The 22,450-nt window shown below is 32.2% G+C and overlaps 3 protein-coding genes across 3 annotated transcripts; 2 read left to right on the forward strand and 1 right to left on the reverse strand.

Moving 5' to 3' along the window:
- Positions 1 to 98: 98 nt before the first annotated feature.
- On the reverse strand, positions 99 to 3,731 carry LOC142524510 (superoxide dismutase [Fe], chloroplastic-like). Its single transcript, XM_075628535.1, has 9 exons — positions 3,492 to 3,731; positions 3,344 to 3,387; positions 1,941 to 2,015; positions 1,449 to 1,637; positions 1,048 to 1,219; positions 814 to 932; positions 703 to 729; positions 571 to 594; positions 99 to 472 (listed from the first exon to the last, which is right to left on the reverse strand). Exons 1-9 carry the CDS (start codon positions 3,553 to 3,555, stop codon positions 263 to 265), a joined length of 924 nt encoding a protein of 307 aa, XP_075484650.1. The 5' UTR covers positions 3,556 to 3,731; the 3' UTR covers positions 99 to 262.
- A 5,901-nt stretch (positions 3,732 to 9,632) lies between these two features.
- On the forward strand, positions 9,633 to 12,272 carry LOC142524740 (pectinesterase 2-like). Its single transcript, XM_075628824.1, has 4 exons — positions 9,633 to 10,157; positions 10,290 to 10,496; positions 10,824 to 11,065; positions 11,876 to 12,272. The coding sequence occupies exons 1-4, from the start codon at positions 9,675 to 9,677 to the stop codon at positions 12,033 to 12,035; spliced, it is 1,092 nt and encodes a 363-aa protein (XP_075484939.1). The 5' UTR covers positions 9,633 to 9,674; the 3' UTR covers positions 12,036 to 12,272.
- A 6,884-nt stretch (positions 12,273 to 19,156) lies between these two features.
- Positions 19,157 to 22,440, forward strand: LOC142525038 (glutamate dehydrogenase A-like). Its single transcript, XM_075629208.1, has 9 exons — positions 19,157 to 19,445; positions 19,533 to 19,646; positions 20,215 to 20,436; positions 20,696 to 20,770; positions 20,893 to 21,009; positions 21,094 to 21,344; positions 21,636 to 21,711; positions 21,792 to 21,878; positions 22,040 to 22,440. Exons 1-9 carry the CDS (start codon positions 19,338 to 19,340, stop codon positions 22,223 to 22,225), a joined length of 1,236 nt encoding a protein of 411 aa, XP_075485323.1. The 5' UTR covers positions 19,157 to 19,337; the 3' UTR covers positions 22,226 to 22,440.
- Positions 22,441 to 22,450: the final 10 nt, after the last annotated feature.

Genomic DNA, 22,450 nt, shown 5'->3' on the forward strand with positions numbered 1-22,450 from the left:
TTAATTCGGATTGATTAACCATGTCATCTTGAACTCGTTTTCATCTGATGCAGACAAGTTGACACTGAAGTATCATCAAGTATGCATAACGCACAAGACATACAACTTTCAATTTTATTTCACTTTTAAATTCACATGAATTCAAAATGACCATTATAAAAAGGGATAGCTGGATAATTTATCTTCTCCTATGCTTCTGGTCTTACTTCCCACAAAAATAAAGGTAAAAACTCAACGCAAAATTTCTTGTAAAAGAGAATAATCACTCAACCTCAGCAGCATCTGCATCACTTTCCAAGTACACTTCAGTCGTCTCTGAACGCGGTCGATCCGTCTCTTCGTTTTCTCTTTTCTTCAACTCCTCTCTTTCCCTCTCAGCAGCTTGAGCTTTCGCTGTTTCAAGCCTCAAACTAACCGCTTCCCAAGAGACAAGCTTCTCCAGGAAGATGGATATGTAATCCGGACGTCGGTTCTGTAGAATCATATTTCCTACAAGTTACATTTCTTGGAAGCCAACACCAAGAAATATAAATAAATCATTGATGACCATGGCGCTTCGATGTTGCTTACCTGAAAGTCGAGGTAGTATGCGTGCTGTGTTCAAAGAATAGAGAGAATGTAAAGACAGTTTGAGATGGTTAAAAATAATTCCCAACGTAATTATTCGGTGAAGATATGTTAAAAAAATTATCTATCTGTTACCTCCCAAACGTCTAGAGTAAGCAGCGGCTGCAACAGCATAGCAGATAAATTGTATGAGATTATAAAGAAACAGGATTTGGAACAAAACCCAAAAAACAGAGAAACACTCACAGAGTAATCCCATACTAGAGGATTTACAGCATTTGGACTCTTCACGACCACAAGCTTTTTATCTTCATCTGATGGTCGGGGATTCACCGCATTTCCTACGTCAAGTCTATTTGCTTTGTCTATGTGTAAAATCAAAAGGGATCAACTATCAACAAACATTATCTTCATTTTGTTAAGAGGAGAAAATTATCTTGACATCTAAAATGGAACAGGAAGTAACAGGAAGGTGCTTACACACGAGCCAAGCCCAACCAGAACCAAATTGAGTTGCTGCAGCTGCCTTGAATTCTTTGACAAATGCATCAAAAGAACCAAAGTCTCTAGTAATTAAATCCAGAAGTTCTCCAGATGGCTCCCCTCCACCACCTCGTTTCATGGACCCCCAGAAGAATTCATGATTCCACGCCTGCCAATTGATATAAAGTGACTAAATGCTGGACTCTAAAGAATACAAGTAATACATTATGGACGGCAAAGATTGATAAGATAAAATAAAATAAAGCATATTTTTCTCGAGCAAAGTCAAGATTTTATCCAAGAATTTGTTGAACACATACACATTCGGATTATAGATTAAATAAGCTAGAAGTGCAAATGGAAAGCATTCATGAGAAGGTGAAAATATAAAATTATACCTGGGCAGCATTATTGAAGGGTGGGAGGAAGTCACCCTTGTTGTACGTATCGATTATTATTTTTTCTAATGGTTTGCCATCAAGTTCGGTACCAACTATTTGCTTATTGAGGTTATCCACGTAAGCCCTGTGATGTTTTCCCCAGTGGTATTCAAATGTTTCGCGGCTCATATGAGGTTCCAAAGCATCCTAAATCAGAATCAATGAAATCAAGCACAAAATTATATATATTTTAAAAAATAGTTTCAAAAATACGAAATAAAAAATGAAGTACACTTGGTAATTGTTTGTTCCTTCATAAAAGAACAGAAACATATTTTCTCCAAAGGAATCTAGTTCTTACTATATAAAATAAATAATAAGTTATAAGTTATTAACTACCTCGGCCACGCATAGCAGGCCAAAACTGGCGACCCAGAACAAACAGTTGCATGAAAATAAGGCACAAAGTAATAACACAAGTAGAGGTTCGACGGAGTTTTCATATCTTACCAACGGGTAAGGTGGTGGCTTAAGTTCAATTATGGCCTTTATCACACCGCCAGCAGCTCCTCTTACATTCAATTTCTGCATCAAAAACGTTCAAACAACATTGTGTAACATTATTGGCAGATAATACAAAATACATTCCAATCTTGACACGACGACATCAGAGCAGGATCTTTCGACTCTTGCACCTCAGAACAAACTAGGGAGTTTTGAGGTGATTTCCCCCACAAGTGAAATTTTAAGGCTGTTAATAGTTAGTCCATTCATCATGGTCACCCATTTCCAAAAGGCTTCGGAAATATAATAATCATAGATATTGAATTATTGAATCAAGACAATCAATTAACTAGGGGTGTGAGTTTGATCACTGAACCGATACTGGAGGAGGAGTTTCTTCAAACAAAAACTAGTTTGGGCCTTTGCAAATTATAAAAACACTTAAATAAGCTAAAATCACTCATCCAAAAAATGAAGCTTCTAACACTTACGCTTCACCTGTAAGAAAAATTTGAATTTGGACAAATCATATTGTGGCCCGTATCAAGATAAAAAAGAGAAATAATTGTGTCAGCGGCGGTACGGCCGTAGTCTGAATTTTGGACGAACGGTGCATGGGTTGTCACACCTTTAGACTTTTGAAACGCGCATACGCCTCTCCTTTTTTTTCTCGCGCTCCCAATCTTCTCATTGATGGTACGAGGGTGTTCTATAAATACCAACATTTGAGGTACTTGTGCACACAACCATAAGAAAAAGTACTACACGATCTAAAGAGTTTGGAGTGCTTAGAAGAAAAAATATTACACTATCTACAGATGTTGGAATGCTTAGAAGATCAAACTAAGAAGAAAGCATAATACTTACAAATCATTCAATTGATTGACGTAATAATCAATCTGTTTTCGCATATTTGTTTATCATGTTCATTCACGTTTAGAAACGTACATTTTGAGAAAACTCTAACATCCCCTACTTTAATAAAATTATTTTACAAATCCTAATTGTTTTTCAAGCTAAAAGTTAATCAATTACTTTCTCAGGCTGAGGAGTATATTTCAAACTCACCTTTTCGAACTAAGCGGTTCATTCAAAAATCAAAATGACTTAAATAAGCCCATATTTATAGTGATTAGCATCTATACTTAGTAGGAGTCAAAAGAATAAATCTCAAATGTTAATACATCCAGAGAATTCCAATCCTACTTAAAAAAACTAGTAAGCATATCCAACATTCAATTCAATGAGATGCGAAACCCAGAAGCTCGTCACTTACATTTCAGTTCGACATTTCATCAATCACAACTCGTACCCATTTGCATGATACGATCAGACGAAAATAATCACCATGGAACTTAACCTAACCCCCTCACATGGCCACGTTATAAATACGCAAAACATAAGCATACCTCACTCTTCCTGGTTTGGATGCCGCGAGTCGACCCAAAAAATCCTGCGACACAAATTTACAAACCAACAAAAACACAGGCATTTACAAATCAACAACAGCGATAATCGGTCTTGTGCCATTGTACACAAACAGAAAAAATTAGCAACCTTGGGAGGAAAATAACCCGCAACTCAGTGGAATATTAGTGGCTGTTGCCGCAGTCGCAGCCATGATATTCTCTGCACTCACTTCTTCTCAAATCAAAGTTTCGGCTTTCGAATAATCTCGGACGCGATCAAATCCGGTGGCTGCGATTACCTGTGGGAGTGTGGTGTGGGCAAGCACAACGTACGAGTACGACCATATATTGTACTCTCGACAAAATATCGTCTGCAAATGGGTAGTACAATCTTGAAAAAAGTTTCATTTTATTTTATTTTAATAAAATAAAATTTTGGATTAGATAAATAAATATTTTGATGAATTCTTTGTAATATATATAGAGTTGTGATATGTTGCACATCTGTTGACAGATATATTATAAACGTTCAAGAAGTTTGTAGAGACGTCTCATAAAACATCAATGTTGCTTTAAATATTATTGACGATGTCATCGCATACGGTGTGTAAAACGATATCAAATTCGACTTTCTATGAGAACATCTTAAGTGTGAACGAATCACACGATCCAATATATAATTTAATGGATGATTCAAATAAAAAATGTCTCACAAAATACGACATATTAGATCGTTTCACACAAATTTTTGTCATATGAATAACGTCCTCCTTGAATTTGTGGCACAGATCCCAAATATGTCCAAAAATATTTATTTAATTTTTAACCAGGTACCCTTATAATCTCATTTTATATTCAAACTAAACAAATAATAAAAATAAATTTACTAGGCAAATATAAATAAATTTATGAATAAAAAAATTCTTGAAATATATTTGAGTATGCTGCTGCCAAAATTCATGTCGTGTTATTCATTTGAAATAAAAAAAAAAAAAAATTGTATACATTCTAAATTTTAGCAAGTTAAAGATTCATTTTTTAATGATTTAGATTAGTTAGATAGATATTTTTCAATAAAATTATTAAATACTTAATATACTTTTTTTCAGTAAAATTCTCGATAGACTGAATGGAAACATAGATGATCAAAATCTATGTAGTTAAAAATATATTATTAAATTGTAAATTTGTTAAATTAATTATTAATGCTATATTCAATTAAAAAGGTCCATTTTACCAAAACCATTTGATTAAATTATCTGAGTATTGATATAAAACACGCTATGGCAATAATAATAATAAATAAATAATAATAATAATAATAAATAAATAAATAAATAAATATAGGAGGTGGTTCATGGAATGACGTCAATAGTTTTGTGGGGCACGAGATTAAAATCTTCATATTAATTACATTTGGAAAATAAAAAAATAAAGACAAAATTGTATTGTGGGTACTTGTGTACTACATTAACACAATGTAGTACGTGTATTATAATTAAATAAGAAAAAAGAAACTTGGCTATAAATGACAATGAGTCAAGTTTGAGAGTCGGGTTTAACATGACACGAGATTCGATATGATATTTTTGTCCCACGTCTTAAAATTGAAAGATTTAAATGAGTTTATAATGGTTTACAATGGACTTCTATAGCAACTTGGGTTAAACATTTTCGTAAAACGAGGACGAATACGAAATAGTTGATATAAGGGCTCATTGTGCAATCACGCAGCCGTGGGCTCGGGGCGTGACAGAATGGTATCGGAGTCGGTCACCAGCATGTAACACCGGGAAATAAGTGCTATGCGGGGCAAAGTGCTACGTGCATGGGAACCACCTCTTGAACATGCGGGGCAAAGTGTTACACGACGGGAGCCACCTCTTGAACCTGCAGGAGCCACCTTTAGATTCTCGGCACTGGTGAATCAAGGGGTCAGGCCGCGACGAGGACGTCGCGTTCTGAAGGAGGGGTGATTGTGATACCCTTGTCCCACATCTTAAAAATGAAAGATTTAAAATGAGTTTATAATGGCTTACAATAGACTTCTATAGCAACTTGGGTTAATCATTTTCGTAAAATAAGGACGAGTACGAAGTAGTTGCTATAGGGACTCATTGTGCAATCACGCAGCCGCGAGCCCGGGCTCAAGACGTGACGTTCGACTCTTTACAATTTTGAAGGACTCGATACTCATCCTCCCTAGTCTAAACATAAACATTTACCCGCTCCAGTTATATCCAAAATTTAACGCTTTTTACCCGTCAAACTCTTTGGATCCGTCAAATTAGTTAAATCCGACGGAAAAATATATTCGTAATATTAAAACGAAAAACAAAAAATTACTCACAAAATTAAAGCCAACTAAGAACTTGATGCTCATTATATCAACGGAGTACCATTTTCATAGGAACAAACCTTAATTAGCCATTTTGGGGTATGAATTGAAGAAAAGTATAAACCTTTTGCACGGTCTTTTATTCGAAATTGGAGGAAACATTGGGACAAACTTAGTCATCGCTGGATTATGACTTTATTTGTGTGAAGTACCTTGCCGGCTCGTAGGTGTATTGTATGGTTATTGAATATTCTATTTTATTGTATTATTGTTTTGGGTTGTTTTAGATTTTTTCCGTATGTTTTATTTATTTTGAGGTCAATATAGAAATTTCGATTGAAAGAAAATTTTAACTCGTTTTTGTTGTTTGTGTTAATTAATCATGATTGTAATCTAATTATTAATCATGATATAGGTCCTCGCAGTCGTTGAGATGGATCGTGAGGGTCACCTCTCCATTTTGAATCAGGTTTCAATTGAAGAAGTGAGTATCAACTATATCTAGCGGGAACAAAACAAGGCAGCTAATTATTTGGTTTCGGAAGTACTAAAATATTATCGAGGATACAAAACTATCCGAACCCCTCCAGCGGGTATAGATGAAATTATTGAATAAGACAAGATGAGAATAAGCTATTTGAAAAGAATTATAGTACGTTAATCATTCAATAGCGGGTAACCCCCAAATCTTGTAAACAAAAAAATAAATAAATATCTTATCCCGGTAAGAAAATCGCCAACAATTTTTTTTTTTTTTAAAAAAAGCAGTTTGACTTGAAATGGAAAAAAAAAATGGAGGAATTCTATTTGTGGGGAAAGTACAGATTCAGCTGCACCAAATTTTTACGCACAAGTGTTTTCTAGTTACAATAACCGTATATAAATCAAATATAAAAAAAAAAGGACACGAAAAATTGGTTTATGAAATGATTTTAGGCAAAAAAAAAATTAATTTTCTCAATAACAAGGGACAAGTAAAAAATATTATTATGTATTTGAATCCAAATAGCCTGCCAGAGTTCTGTAGCACACAATTAATCAACAAATAAACAAAAAATTAACTTGGTTTGAGAAAAGTTGAAAAAATCCCTTCTTCAAACTCCGATTCGTATTTTTCAACCTTACTATTTTTTTAATGTCAAAAAGCTCATGAACGACTTCGCAATTTAGACAAAAATTAGCTTGGTTTGAGAAAAGTTAAATTTTTTTCAAATCTTACCATGGTAAGAATAGAGGTTCGATGTTTATTCTAGGTTGCTCTGGATGGAAAAAAGGCTTTGTGAAATTATTTTTATTCACCTAAAGCCCAAAATCAGCAAGCTCTCTTTATTCTCCCATTATCTCTCAAATTGCAGATGTACGTGACGATAAAATTCTAAAAAAATCCAACCATTTGATTTATTTCTCCTCTTACACTTTTCTCAGTCTTTTTTATTCTATTTTTTGTGATTTTTTTTGTTTGTAATCACATCTCTCACAATATCTTATGTACATTACTCACAGTGTTATCTCACTCCTTGTAGTGGTTTTTTTCACCTTACAAATCAATCGAACTCAGTGCTTCCAGATCAGATAGACGAGTCAAACACATTACGTAAAAAATAATCATCATAATGCACATGTACGTAAAAATACACATAATCCAGGTTTAGGGGATAATTCTAGACTCAATGCATAAAGACTACACATACCGTAGTCCTAAGTTATGCCAAAAGATTCATCATAAAGGTGGACAGTGGGACACGGATAAAGAACTTTCTGCATATCATGATCAAATGAATTTCATCTTTAATTTGATTTAATTTCAGTAGTTGATTGAATCAATTTAAGTTCGAATTTCTAATTTGATAAATCACTTAGTGTTTTAAATATAATTTTAAATTTATTTTGATTCTTAATTTTTTTAAAATAAATATTTCAAATATATCAATGTTTTAAAATAAATATATATGTTGTACACATTTTAAGTATTTAATTTTGCTATTTTGATTATTGGAATTAAGTTTTGTGCAAGAAACAATATTTTTTATCATAATAAACAACTAATTTTGCAAAGTTGTTATAAATTTGAATATATATATATATATATATATATATATATATATATATATATATAATTTAGTTGGAAATCAACTGATATGTTGAATATTTAAACATATATGATTTAATTTAAATTTAGAAATGTATAATATATTAATTTTTTAGGATTAGGTTTTTAAATGATATAATATAAATACACTTATATTATATCAGTTGTTTAGTAGGTTTCTAAATGATTTAATCAAAATTTAGTAGGGTTTTTTTTACTAATATTAATTTAGTAAAATTTCGATTTTCCAAAATTTTATACATCCAATAATTGTAAAAAAAAAAATTTAACTAATTAAATTTAATGTACCATACTAAATCTTGGGATAAACTCTTCGTTATTTTATATATAAAAATATGGAACTTTTAAAATATTAATTTTTTGGTAAATAAATTTTTAGTTGTTGATGTTCAAAAGTTTTTATTTATATTTTCTTAGATAAATCAAGATTTTGTAATTTAAGGAAAGTATATGTAAGGGTAAATAAGTCTAGAATTGACTAATTATATGAGGCTGAGTATTATTAACATTTTGGAGTGTTATATTTAAATCTACACAAAAACTCTTGTGAGACGGTCTCACGGATCAATTTCGTGGGTTGAATCTCTTATTTAGGTCATCCATGAAAAAGTATTAATTTTTATGCTAAGAGTATTACTTTTTGTTGTGAATATTAGTAGAGCCGTACCTGTCTTGAATGAGGCCTAAAACGAAAATTGAAAAATAGACCCTCTTGTTGCAGTAATAAATATAAAATTCAATTTGCGAATAACAAATATATTAATAAATACATAAATATATCAAAACCAATATATTACATTAATAATAACTCAATAAATATTTAAAATAACTACATAAATACTATTCGTCTAGCTTTTTAGAGGCGAAAATATTTATCAAATCTGTGTAATCCAATTGTCGGACCATTTCTTTATCAATCGACAACATAGTTAGCTCATTTAGTCTATTTTACGATATTGTTGATCGAAAATAATTTTTGTAGAAACTACACTTTTAGTCTCTATAATTGTAGAAACTACAAAATCAAAGAATTCTTTTAGTCGAAATAACAAATTACAAAATCAAAGGATAAAAAAATCCCAAAAAACAATTAATTTCATCTTTCAACAGTCCACACATTCAAACTCTATTCACAATTTATTTTATTTCCTTATACTATCCACTTATTGATCACACAAGTCGCGCATAAAATTTATATAAAACTCATAATTCAGTTATAACTCATTAAAGAATTTAAATCATGTGATATGTGCTTTAGTTATATATTTAATTAACATGATCTCTAAGCACACTACAGTGTCCATATCGCAAGTATATTTCATTTTCAGTGAATATCCTTTGATATATTATTCTACAAATATAAATATAAATGTGTATTTATAAAGAAGATTTGAAATTGAAATAAAACATAATTCATGAAGAAAATTACTTACTTTCAAGCTTAAGAGAAGTAGGATACCGTAAACTTTATTTGTTGAATGAGAACAAAAATCAGGGTTGAGATTTGGGTGGCCTCATAAAATGTCCGGCTCTGAATATCAGTAGGGTTGACTCTTCTCACATATAAAGATTCATGAGACCGTCTCACAAGAAACCTACTCATGAATCTATACATACGTAATACTAGTGTGTTTCTATTTGTCCTATCTTTTCTCTTGAACCTCCTAATTTCCACCTCAAAATTTGATATATATATATATACCTCTAATAATAGTTAAGCAAAGCGTAGCCGAAAACAAACCAAAAAGAGAATTCCAACTTGAATTTCGCTTCATCTCAGGATTTTTTTGTACACACATTCTTATGAAAATTGTATATAAATTACGGATATCAAGCACCATCTCATTTAACCAAAAATAATATAAAACCAATTCTCAAGTCAAATGGCTGGAATAATGGCATGCATGCAACTTGTAATCCTCCTCCTCTTCCTACCCTTTGTTCGTTCCTCTGACACAACAGTTATCCCCGCCGACAAGTCCCAGTTAAGCAGCTGGTTCGATCAAAACGTTGGCCCTGTCTCTGTCCGAAAAGGGTCTCTAGAGCCGGCCCTCGAAGCTGCGGAAGCCGGAGCCAAGGTGATCAAAGTCAGAACCGACGGCAGTGGAGATTTCAAGACTGTGAATGATGCGATAAAGAGCATACCGACAGGCAACAAAGATCGCGTTATTTTGTGGATTGGACCTGGAAATTACACAGAAAAGATAAAAATTGACAGGTACAAGCCGTTCATTACGTTCTACGGGGACTCGAACAATATGCCGAGTTTGATATACGACGGAACCGCAGCAGAGTATGGAACTGTGGATAGTGCAACTTTGATCGTCGAATCGGATTATTTCAGCGCAGTTAATGTTAAAATTGTGGTTTGTATCTGTTCCTGAATCCATTTTTCCATCAAGATTCCCGGGTTTTATCACTTTATTTGGATTCTTGAATGAAATTATATATGATTTGTTTGATTGGTAAGTTCTTTGGTTTCTTGATTATCCCGTTAGAATTCTGCCCCGAGGCCAGACGGAGTCCGGAAGGGGGCGCAGGCGGTGGCTCTGAGGATCGGCGGAGACAAAGCTTCATTCTATAATTGCAAGATATATGGGTTTCAAGATACTCTTTGCGATGACAAAGGAAAGCATTTCTTCAAGGACTGCTATATTGAAGGCACTGTTGATTTCATTTTTGGCAGTGGAAGATCCCTATATTTGGTATATATCTTTCTTCAATTATATCAAGTTTAAAACAAGTTTTTCTATGTTTTCCAATCCATGGTATTTAACAATCCACAGTAATCCGGTCTGCCCGATCAAGCCGGTGAATTATAATATATTATTGTTGTTTAAAAATTTTCTTTGAATCCACAATCTTTTTGACAAAAAAATAACGTTTCATCATAAAAAACAACTCATTTTATCTCCACTCAATTTGTTTGACATGTACACTAAGAAAATTATAATGTCCCTATGGCTATACATAGACAACCATTTGATATTCAATACGAAATGTAGGGTTTTTAAATGTTTTTCCTTTTACAGAACACGGAGACATATGTGATTCCCGGGGATGGAATGGCGATGATCACGGCACAGGCAAGGACCAAAGTAGACGAGAGCAACGGGTATGTGTTCGCGCATTGCAAGGTGACGGGAACAGGCAATCACGCGTACCTCGGCAGGGCGTGGATGCCTTATGCTAGGGTGGTGTATGCTTACTCCGAATTTAGTGATGCTGTCAACCCCGAAGGATGGTCCAACAATCTTGATGCACAAAATAACAAGTGAGTATACGTTTGTAGTTTTGTTTGTGTATATTTATTTACATTTATATCTGCCAAAAAGTGTGTTCTCAATATATATATTCCTTTGCATGTCGATTTACTCGTCAAAAACTTGAACACAAAGTAAGTAGAATCGGCCACGTACGTAAGTCTAATTTTCATGCCATGTCTCGAGATCCCTCATGTTAAAGTAAATGGGGAATTTTTGGTAGGAAAATATGTAAGATGGCCTAATTGTGACGTCGGATTTCTAACTTGAAAATGTTCCCTCTTAATATGATAGTTTTGCTTCATACAGTCCAACTGCAATGAACTGTGTCATACAACCAATACGTGTCATGTCAACGTTACGATAAAAAAAATTAATTTTTTTTAAAAATAAAGTTATTAGACTAAAACTGTTTGTGCTCGAGCCATGACGAGGAAGCCATGATCGTCACCCGATCTTTCAGTATGTATAATTATTTTCGAAAATAACATTTTTCCCCTTAAAATATACTGAATAATCATCATATAATTTAAGGCAAAAACTTGTGTGAGACGGTCTCACGGATCGTATTTTGTGAGACGGATATCTTATTTGGGTCATCCATGAAAAAGTATTACTTTTTATGCTAAGAGAATACTTTTTATTGTGAATATCGGTAGGGTTGACATGTCTCACATATAAAGATTCGTGAGACCGTCTCACAAGAGACCTACACTTAATTTAAAATCACAACATTTTTTTCTTTTATTTTGATTTTCTCATGGATGTTATTGATTTTTATACCATATTTAAAATATAATAAATTAATTTTATGCACGCAGGACTGTGTATTTTGGAGAATATAACAATAAAGGTCCAGGATCAGCTCAAGCTAAACGGGCAGGATTCACCAAGAAACTGAATGATGCAGAGGCTAGACAATTCATCACTCTTGGTTTTATTGAAGGCTCTAAGTGGCTCCTTCCTCCTACAAAACTGTAAATATCAACCGTTGGATTATCAAAATAAATTATCCGACGACATACGATTGTTCTTTATAGTAAATAAATAGTCGATTTATTTTATTTTATTTTATTTTAAAAATTTTAGTTTACTTTAGCTAGGATTGCCTATCAAACCCTAAAACATGAGGATTACTGATAGATGGTTTGTTAGTGTGTATTTTATATCTAATCATTCTTGATTGAAAATTTAATCAAGAAAAATTTATAATTTTAATTTAATTGTTTTTATTTTTGGGTTCGATCATTGAAATTATTCGTAGAAGATCAGGATTGTGATGCAGCACGAGTTTAAAACTTTTCATATGATAAATTTCTATTTAGTTTTTATTTTACTTTAATAATTTTTGTAATCATCAATTGTATAATTTAATTATATATATGAGATATTTCATTCACTATAAAATTTATTTATTACAATGTTTGTAAAAATTAACATATTATTTACTTGAACTGAATTATTTATACAATTTTCTTTTCATCTTTATATTTAATTCATAAAGATGGCATTAATGAAGAAATAATTTCCCTAATTTTTTTTTAAAAATGATTTATATTATTTTGACTCAAGCATGCATCGTATTTACTAATTTAATAATTAATATTTTTTATACTGGGTTTGGTCACTAAAATTTAATTACCCGTATTATATCGGCTCAAAATTTTCTTTTTTGAAAATTCGAAGATTATATATTTTTATTTAGATGTCCCGACATGCCTTGATCTTAGCCCTTATAAAAAAAACATTTGATAATTTTTTTAATAGATTATAAGATATTTGAAATTTTTTTTTTAAAGTTTAGAGAGAACTACATTTTTTGTCTCGTAACTTGCACATTTTCCATTTAGTGTTAGTATTTTTTATCAAACCGCTGATGTAGCTTCGGACACGTCAGTAATATCCAGCGCCACATTAGTATGTTTTGGTGTTATGTTGACATTCCGGTGGAGATGAACTAAAATTGAAAAAAAATTCAGTTGGTGTACAAAGACTATAATTGACTGATAGTATGACCAGAAATGAAAATTGTGTAGGTTACGAAAAGAAAAATGTTATTATTTCGACCGTTTATTAGATACTTGAAAAAAAAATGATTATATTGTAACTTATTTTCTAGGATCGAAGGTTTATATATTATTATTTTTAAAAAAGTTAATATTTTTAAAGACTAAAATATCATCACAAATTTTCTTATATCCCAGATATGTCTCCAGAAATAGTTGTTTTCATTAATTTATAGTATGATGTTTTCTTATAGTTATGAAAAACCATTAAAATTACGACGTATATAAAAGACATCTAATAATACCAAGTAAATGCAATGATATGCGATGCATGAATGGTAACAATGGAATAACGGATACCAAATGGAGTCCAAACGAATAGCATCATCAACAGTAACAGTGGCCACTCGTGCCAAGAATGCAGCATCAATCGCCGCTCGTCCATGCACGTAGTATCGGGAATGCGAGTAGCTAAGTCGCTCTTCCCTAGCTGTCATCCGGGAATGTGGCTAATCCTAACCCACTCGTCCGTCTGATAACTCAATATATCTCAACAGAATCAACATAAATAGCCGTCAAAAAAGTCAAGGCTTAATATGTTATGCCAACACAATTAATGCATGAATGCGACAGAATAAACATTCAAGGCACATAATAGCAAACAACATTCACCGAATATTCTTACACGCCAATATAAGTGTCCTAATGATATAGGTTTGATTGTACCTCAACTATAAACTTACAATACCACAGAAAATCTTAAGGGCTTTCTGAAGAAACTCGTCCAACGATATAACCTATAATATAAATTCGCTATACACTTCAATATATTGCATTCTAACTGACTAAAACAAATTAAATTGGCTCGGTTAAAATTCAAATTTCCGGACAGCCTACAAAACCCGTTAAGAATATGAAATTTCAAGCTTAATATCTCAATGATCTAGGCTAAAACGCACAATAGTGATCTCGCATAAATAGTTCGCCGAAAATGTCGCCGGAAACACTGTTCACGTCAGAAAACAAGCTGGAAAAATAGAGAAAAGATTAAAACTTCACTTATACAAACTAATCCACCAATAACAACCAATAATCGAAGTCAAAAGCTTACCTAAAACCAAATCAAAGCCTACGCGCACTGATGCTGGAAAACAAACCAATAGAACTCATCACCTCCCGATTCATGGCAGGAAAGAAGCTAATGGAAAGGAGGAGGAAGATTTCTAACCTATTGCACTATCCTTCCGGCCGCTGGCGGCGCGACGACACTGAAGCAGAAAGACGGAGAGAAGCGACGAGTTGCAATGCAGGGGATGAAGAAACTTTCTGGATTGAGCCGCTCACTAATTTCTCAATGGGTTGATTAATATATTATGGAAATGGGCTGAGTCTATTATAGTTATTGGGCCTCACAATTTGAGAATTGTATTTTATTTTAAATATAAATATAAATACATTTGTTTTATTATAGTTGTTGATGTGCAATAATTGTCAATGCTGGGTTGAGCGATCAAACTATGACGATTGGACTATTGTGCCGTTTAAAATATTTGAGTTGCACCATTACCACCAGCTATAACTTTTGGTAGAGCAGCAAGTGCTCGATACTACAATTGATATCAAAGACAAGGTCATGTCTTTGATTCACATTGATGGCAATAAGTGCAATTATTGGGAGGGAGATTGTTGATGTGCAATAATTGTCCCTGCTGAGTAGAGTAATCGAATCATGATGCTTGGACTACTTTGCGGTTTAAAATATTTAATTTGCACAATTATCATCAGCTATAACTTTTGATAAAGCAGCAAGCATTCGGTCCTACAATATATTATATAATTTAGTTGTGTATAAGATTTATTAATTGATTTATACTTTTATTAATATATAATTAACATACTACAGTATAGACTCTGGAAAAATTATCATATATTTACAAATATAATTTTAAAACTATATTAAATTTGAGTATATAATTTATTAATTGATATATATTTGTATTAATTATTAATTATGTTATTTTCACACAAATAATATGATAATTATTTATTATAATATAATTTTTTAAATGATATAAATTGATTTTTACGATAATTATTTATTATAATATAATTTTTAAATGATATAAATTGATTTTTACATTGTCAATCAATAAAATACTTTTCAAAATAAATTTTGTACCAAACTGAATTTTTTATATGAGGCTTACCTAGATTACTTAATTTTCCTTCTCTCTTTTTTTCGTTATTTATTTACCTTGATTTGTTTATATTTTCGTGGTATCCCGTTTATTTACAGATGTGGAATTCATGCTTGCTTTCAGTATGAAAAAATATATTTTAACAAAATATTTCAAGTTGAAAGTACACAATTAAGTTAAGAAAATTATCGCAAAAAAACAAGGAATTCATGCATGCTTTCACCATGGAAATTACATATTTCAATCATTATTTCACCTTTAAAAAATTCATTATTTCAAATTTGGAATTAATTTTTTTAATAAATAATTTATCACTATCATGATCGGCGTGGTCGCCCTGCCCTAGCCTGTAACGAATATACATAATACATTGAGCATTCTCCAAAAAAACTAATTTAATAAACCTATTTATCAATCATTTACTATGAACAAAGAGACAGATGAGTTGGTATTTTATTTTCCAGGTTTCATATTTTATATTTTACAATATATTCACAATATATATATTAGAATATTTTTAATACCCTAAGTTTTGATAATCGGCAAATAACAACATCGAGTTGTTTCATATCCATTCGTTGTAATTTCAGGTTTTCAAACACTTGGATCTTTCAAAACGTTCAGATAGAACATCAAAAGTTCCAGCCATTTTCGCAAGAAAGTCAAGCAGCAGATTATCGGAATTGTAACGCCAAGATATCATCTGTCAAATTGACCAGATCAAAGTCATGTTTGCATTGAAACTCCAATTGCACTGCAACCGATCAGAAATGAGAAATTTCAAAAAAGATATTGCAAGACAAGCCGTTCAACAGCTGCTATATTTAAAATGAGTACACAATATCCTACCAATTGTCGAATGATAGAAAGTTTTTTTATTTCATCCATGGTCAGTTAGTTTTTTGAAAAGCAAATATCCTAAACTCGAAAAGCACAAGGACCATTAGATGATAGGCACGTCGACTGAAAACGACATGTCCATTATGTCGGGTAATAGTACAGATGATTGTTGAAAAGCAAATCCGACCATTAGAGCTCTTCAACTATAAATATGAAGACTCGAGAACTTCAAACAATTCTTTTTCGAACTCTAGCGCATAAGCTTATCTGCATTTCAAAAGATTATGAGCACACTTAAGCAAACATAATTTCAAGTTGTTCAAAGCACACGCCTAGCAGAATATATTAGATCTCTAAGGATCATTATATGTTACATTACCAACTCAAGTCTTCAAGCTGACCGTTATGTTATTTTGTATTACTTTTTTGGTGAACCGATAATTTTTTTAAACATCCAAACTTTGTAAAGTGATCACTAAGAGTTTCATTTTACGCAGTGATAAGTTCTAAGTAAAGTGAGTTGTTATAAGTCATTGTAAAACCAAGGTATTTAAGTAAAAAACATTTCTAAATGAATTAATGAATGACTTATGAGTGTTATCTCCATATATCCATACAAATATCGTCTTCTTTCATTACACACTTTACATTATTGCATATTAATTTCAAGTCATTTCTTTTTAACTGTTGATTGCATTATATGGTTCATCACTAGTCAAGTCGGATTGTTTCCGCACTTATTCACTCTAAACTCTAATCTGATACCAACAATATCATAATCATTTGATATATCTACAATTTAATAATGGAGAATTTGTCATTTTATAAAAATTATTGTTGGTGATAATGATGTAATTCAAATTGTTTTACAAGTGTCACATTTCAATCGCTTAGCAGGAGCAAGTGTTGTTCCCCAACAATTCCCCTTATAATCCATGATATGTGACATTGATTCTTATAATAAATTATAGAATCCAGTGCTTGTCATATCATCGAAAGTTATAACTAATGATAATTATGCAACTCAAATATTTTGAACAATATAGATGACCCGACGTCAAACATCATGTATAGATCCATCTTAATATGGATAGTTATTGCTTTCCAATACAAATCCTACATAAAATCGATGTGGGACTAATACGTCTATCAAGATACACTATGCAAGAAGTTCTTCTCCTATTATAATACATATCAGGTCATGAAGTGTAGTGTTTTTGGCTGATATTATAAGTTCTTTAAAACATCTGGTAAATTAATTAATATCATATAATATCTGAAAAGGTATTTATTATAAACTTCTGAAAAAATTATTACATGTCAAAATAAGTTCTTATAAATTGTTTAATATTTGAAATTGGAATTAATTTTGTTTAAAATAAATTCATAATAAAATCATTTTTGAGTCCTAAAACAAAAAAAATCAGTTTTAAAATTTTTTTTTTTAAAAAAAAAAATCAAAACTGACACGAAAATTAGAACCGTATGGATCTATCGTACGTAAATCTTAGGTTTTAAGGTACCATAGCATATGTATACAATATAGGATATATATATATCCTATATGTATATATATATATATAATTTCAACCACATAAATTTACTCACACGAAATTATATTTTATATTAAAATTTAATCCTGGAAGCCTGCTGCAACGTTTTTCCCTAAAAATAACCCTTCAAATAATAGCCCAGCACCCTATTTTTTTTTAAAAAAAAAAGAAACATCACCTAAAAAATAAGCAAAAAAATAAACTTGATTAAAAAAATTGAAAACACAGAAATTATCAAATAAATAATTTTTTTGCTAGAATATAATTATCCAAAATTATTAAGAGCTTATAAAATCTAAAAACATGTATGTTAAAAATTTTGTAAAAGAACTTATAATTTGCTAAATTTGTTAGATTAAAAAATTTTATTGACTTCGTTTTTTTTAAATCTTATTTCAATATTTAAAAATACTGGTATCGAACATTTATTTTCATTATCTATTTCGTAGTAAAGAAATAATTTTTTTAATTATGATTATAAACATCCTTATAAAACCTAATATATTAATATTTTATATTTTATTTAAATATCTTAACAGGTTAATTTTAAAATATAATCTTATAAATTTTTAAGCTTAAACACAATTCAATAAAAAAAAAAATTACATACCATGCGAAACCGCCTCTTTCTACAGGTGGATTAGATAACCAGAGACAAGTTAAACATATATTCCATTAAATTAAATTATATTACAGTTGTGCTTTTTTTTTAAAAATAATTAAAGAATAAAAAATAGTAACGAACTTGTATTCCTATCCAATTGCTTCGTGGAAACTAGAATTAAATCTTTTTTATAGGACAGCCGTGACATGGCCATGGTAGGTTGTAGTCGCCGCGTAAAGCATCCTTTTCTTTCTTTCCTATAAATAATATTTGAAAAAAAAAATTACTTTGAAAAAAAGATATTACAATCTTTTATTATATATACATATATTTGAACAATTTTATTTTATAAATTCTAATGTCATTGTTAATTGAATAGGTTATAAATAAATATTTATTTAAAAAAACACACATCAAACTTCAAATAGAAATCAAAATTTTGAGACTTTAAATCACAAAAATAAAAGAATTGCTTTTGATTTAGACTTAAATTTGAACAAAATCATCTGCTCTATTTTATATTTATATAGCAAAAAATTTTGAACACAGTTACAGTTTGTTTATTCAAAGTTCAATATACACTAGATAAACTTTCGCATTAATGTTTTGTAATATTGAAATCACGTTAGTCAGATAAATCGCACGAAACAAACTATGTACAACAAATTCGTCCGACAAAATGATGTTGAACTTTCAATTAATGATTAAACGCTCAATTATTTCACCAACCTAAACATAGTAGCTAACAAATATATATTTGTTCTTGCACATTGTGGATAAACAAAATCAATATGGCGCATGGTCGAATCCACGTCAGCCTTAGAAAAGATAGGCTCGAAATGATTTATTCGCAGTAACAATAAACGAGTAGAATCCAGATGGGCAAGCAGCGACCCCACTCGTACCCGAATCGCCTCGTATATAAGTAGGAGGGACCTGTGCTGACTTTGAACAGCCCTACACCTATTTTTCGATTATTATATATATTATTCTTTGGATTCATCTGATTCGGCCTAAATTTTCTGGGTATTGTTTGTTTCAGCTGACTGATTTTGAAACCCGGATAGATTTCTTGAGAATAAATGAATGCTCTTGCTGCTACCAACCGCAATTTCAGGCAGGCGGCTCGTATTCTTGGTTTGGACTCCAAGATTGAGAGGAGTCTTTTGATCCCATTTAGAGAAATTAAGGTTTGTTTTTCGTTTTCTTTTTTGTGTTTTTGGTAATGGGTTTTCGGAAAAATTGAATCTTTTTCTCAAATTTGGGTGTTGGGTCAGGTGGAGTGTACGATTCCGAAAGATGATGGAACACTGGCGTCTTACGTTGGATTTCGAGTGCAGCATGACAATGCTCGGGGGCCCATGAAGGGGGGGATCAGATATCATCCGGAGGTGATTTTTTTCTTTGTTGATTTACTAAATCTTGAACTTGATCTCGATGTAATCGTTTGGACTTATGTTACTTATGCTCATTGGATGTTTTTTGCTGGGGCATTATATGAACGGATTAGTTAAATTGTCTTTGGCGTGTGATGGAAATAAGAAAGATCGATTTGTTCTACAAAGAGTATGAGATGTTGGAATTTATGCGTGATCAGATGTGTTTGTTCAGTGAGATCTTGCTTGTCGAACCAGATACTTTGTGTTTTCCCATTTGCATTTAATTGTTATGCGTGAACATTGTTGAAAGGTATTTGTGGAATTCTAGGGACTTTGTGAGCAATCTGCTATCTCCTGCGCAAGCCACGGTTGATCAGAAGAATAAGTCTTTTACAAATTTTTATACGTCTTTTAGGTTGTCCATCAAGTCAAGAATTTGATTCTGTACTAAATGTTCTGATATGAATTTTATTTATTTTTTCTTTTTCTTTCCAAAAACTTGGAAGGGTTGAAATTTTGTTCCGGTCTTTCATGATTATAGATCTTTTGTCCTGAGAAGTTGCTCGTTTTTTTACTCAAGGTTGATCCAGATGAGGTGAACGCTCTTGCTCAATTGATGACTTGGAAGACTGCTGTAGCAGATATTCCTTATGGTGGAGCTAAGGGTGGGATAGGGTGTACACCAAAAGATTTAAGTAAGAGCGAGTTGGAGCGGCTTACCCGTGTCTTCACCCAAAAAATTCATGATCTTATTGGAGTTAACACCGATGTCCCGGCACCAGATATGGGCACTAATGCTCAGGTGAATGATCGTTTGTAATTGGTACTCGTTTAACCAGAAAAATTGTGTTATCATATATTATTTTTGATAAATGCAAGTTTTGCGTGCCAAATCCATTGAATTTTTACCCATCTTGCCCCTATAAAATCTTGGTCCGAGGTCCATGATACTTGTTTACTTTTGTGATCTAATTAATCCCATGTTGTGTTTATTGAAATTCAGTTCGCATTTAGCCAAAGCTGCTTTTTTATATAAAAAAATCAATTTTGGACATGTGCAGACAATGGCTTGGATTTTGGATGAATACTCGAAATTCCATGGTTACTCCCCTGCTGTTGTTACAGGAAAACCAGTCGTAAGTGAAGATTCAAAATAGTGTGAAACAATAACCTCACTATCTATCCTCTATATATATCACAATTATTGAAAAAACGAAATCAGTACTCATATATGACCCATTCATGTTTTGTATTTTAGGATCTAGGTGGTTCACTGGGTAGAGAGGCAGCAACAGGGCGTGGTGTTGTTTATGCCATGGAAGCATTACTTGCTGAACATGGAAAGTCGATTAAAGGTTTAACATTCGTCGTTCAGGTATTGTTTCTATTTAATTACATCCATGTCTGTTTTATTTTTTCTTATTGTGCTTAAAGACTGTATATTGTCCAATTCTATCAGGGATTTGGAAATGTTGGATCATGGGCGGCGAAGCTCATACATGAAAAGGGTGGAAAGGTTGTTGCCGTGAGTGACATAACTGGAGCAGTAAGGAATCGTAACGGAATCGATATACTGGCTTTGCTTGAGCACAAAGAAGCAACAGGACAACTGACTGATTTCAATGGAGCAGATGCAATGGACGCGAATGAATTGTTAACTCATGAATGTGATGTTCTCATACCGTGCGCTCTGGGTGGAGTTCTGAACAGGTTAAACATTGCTCCAGCAGAATTTTATCTTCTTTCTTACATTTTCAAACTCTACAGTAGTTCATTTTATATTTGTGTCGAATTTTACGCGTTTCATTGGTATTTTGGTTGGTATTCAATCACTTGTGGCATTAAATCCATTTAAACATCATAAAAGATGAAAAATAAAGAGGATATGCAGCTATTTACTCATTCTTTATTACATATATTTTGATTAGTTAAACGTTTTCTTCATCATCTTTTCTTGGTATGTTTTGACTGACTGGTGCTCTGTTTTTTACTCGATTAAAGAGAAAATGCTGGAGATGTTCAAGCCAAGTTCATCATTGAAGCTGCGAATCATCCAACTGACCCGGAGGCTGATGAGGTCCGAAACCATATCTCGTATCCCAAGTTTTTCAACTAGCGTGCCGCTCTTTTACTTAAAGTCATAACATGCCTCTGCAGATTTTGTCCAAAAAAGGAGTTATAATACTTCCTGACATATACGCAAATGCGGGAGGAGTGACCGTTAGTTATTTCGAGTGGGTTCAGGTAACATTCTTGGCTCGATCTTCACATATTGGATACGGCCAATAACGTATTGAATTTAGAAGGCTTTCGTTATCTACGTGTATCAGTTTTTAGATGCTAAGAATCTCATGTCTGAATTTATCGACCAGCTTCACGAATACTATTATCTATTGGTTTTGCAGAACATTCAAGGGTTTATGTGGGATGAGGAAAAGGTGAATGATGAACTCAGGAGGTACATGACAAAAGCCTTCCATAACATCAAAGGATTATGCAAGTCTCACGATTGCAACCTTCGTATGGGTGCTTTCACGCTCGGTGTGAATCGTGTTGCGCGTGCTACTCTGCTCCGTGGGTGGGAAGCCTAACCTTGTTATTGACTATGGCTTTGCGGTTCAAGAAAGCTTTCCAGAATTCAGATCTTTAGTGTTTTTTTACCCAATTTTCTTGAATAATTGTATTCCAAAGACAATCACAGCCAATGCCATGCTCTCTGAGAAATGGATGGCTTTGAAATTTTGGGTTTTACTTGATTTTGTATTACAACTCGCAGTGAGATAACGAAGAAAAAGTTGAGGACTAATTTCACCTTA

This window comes from Primulina tabacum, chromosome 14 (assembly GCF_025594145.1).
Source record: "Primulina tabacum isolate GXHZ01 chromosome 14, ASM2559414v2, whole genome shotgun sequence".
NCBI classification, from domain to species: Eukaryota; Viridiplantae; Streptophyta; class Magnoliopsida; order Lamiales; family Gesneriaceae; genus Primulina; species Primulina tabacum.

Coding starts and splice junctions, on each gene's coding strand:
- LOC142524510 (XM_075628535.1), bottom strand. CDS start 3,555: ATGGCTGCGACTGCGGCAACAGCCACTAATATTCCACTGAGTTGCGGG. Junction 595..702: donor TTACTCTAGACGTTTGGGAG/GTAACAGATAGA, acceptor CTTTGAACACAG/CACGCATACTACCTCGACTT. Junction 473..570: donor CATACTACCTCGACTTTCAG/GTAAGCAACATC, acceptor ATGATTCTACAG/AACCGACGTCCGGATTACAT.
- LOC142524740 (XM_075628824.1), top strand. CDS start 9,675: ATGGCTGGAATAATGGCATGCATGCAACTTGTAATCCTCCTCCTCTTC. Junction 10,497..10,823: donor GTGGAAGATCCCTATATTTG/GTATATATCTTT, acceptor TTCCTTTTACAG/AACACGGAGACATATGTGAT. Junction 11,066..11,875: donor CTTGATGCACAAAATAACAA/GTGAGTATACGT, acceptor TTATGCACGCAG/GACTGTGTATTTTGGAGAAT.
- LOC142525038 (XM_075629208.1), top strand. CDS start 19,338: ATGAATGCTCTTGCTGCTACCAACCGCAATTTCAGGCAGGCGGCTCGT. Junction 19,647..20,214: donor GGATCAGATATCATCCGGAG/GTGATTTTTTTC, acceptor TTTTTACTCAAG/GTTGATCCAGATGAGGTGAA. Junction 21,712..21,791: donor CTGACCCGGAGGCTGATGAG/GTCCGAAACCAT, acceptor ATGCCTCTGCAG/ATTTTGTCCAAAAAAGGAGT.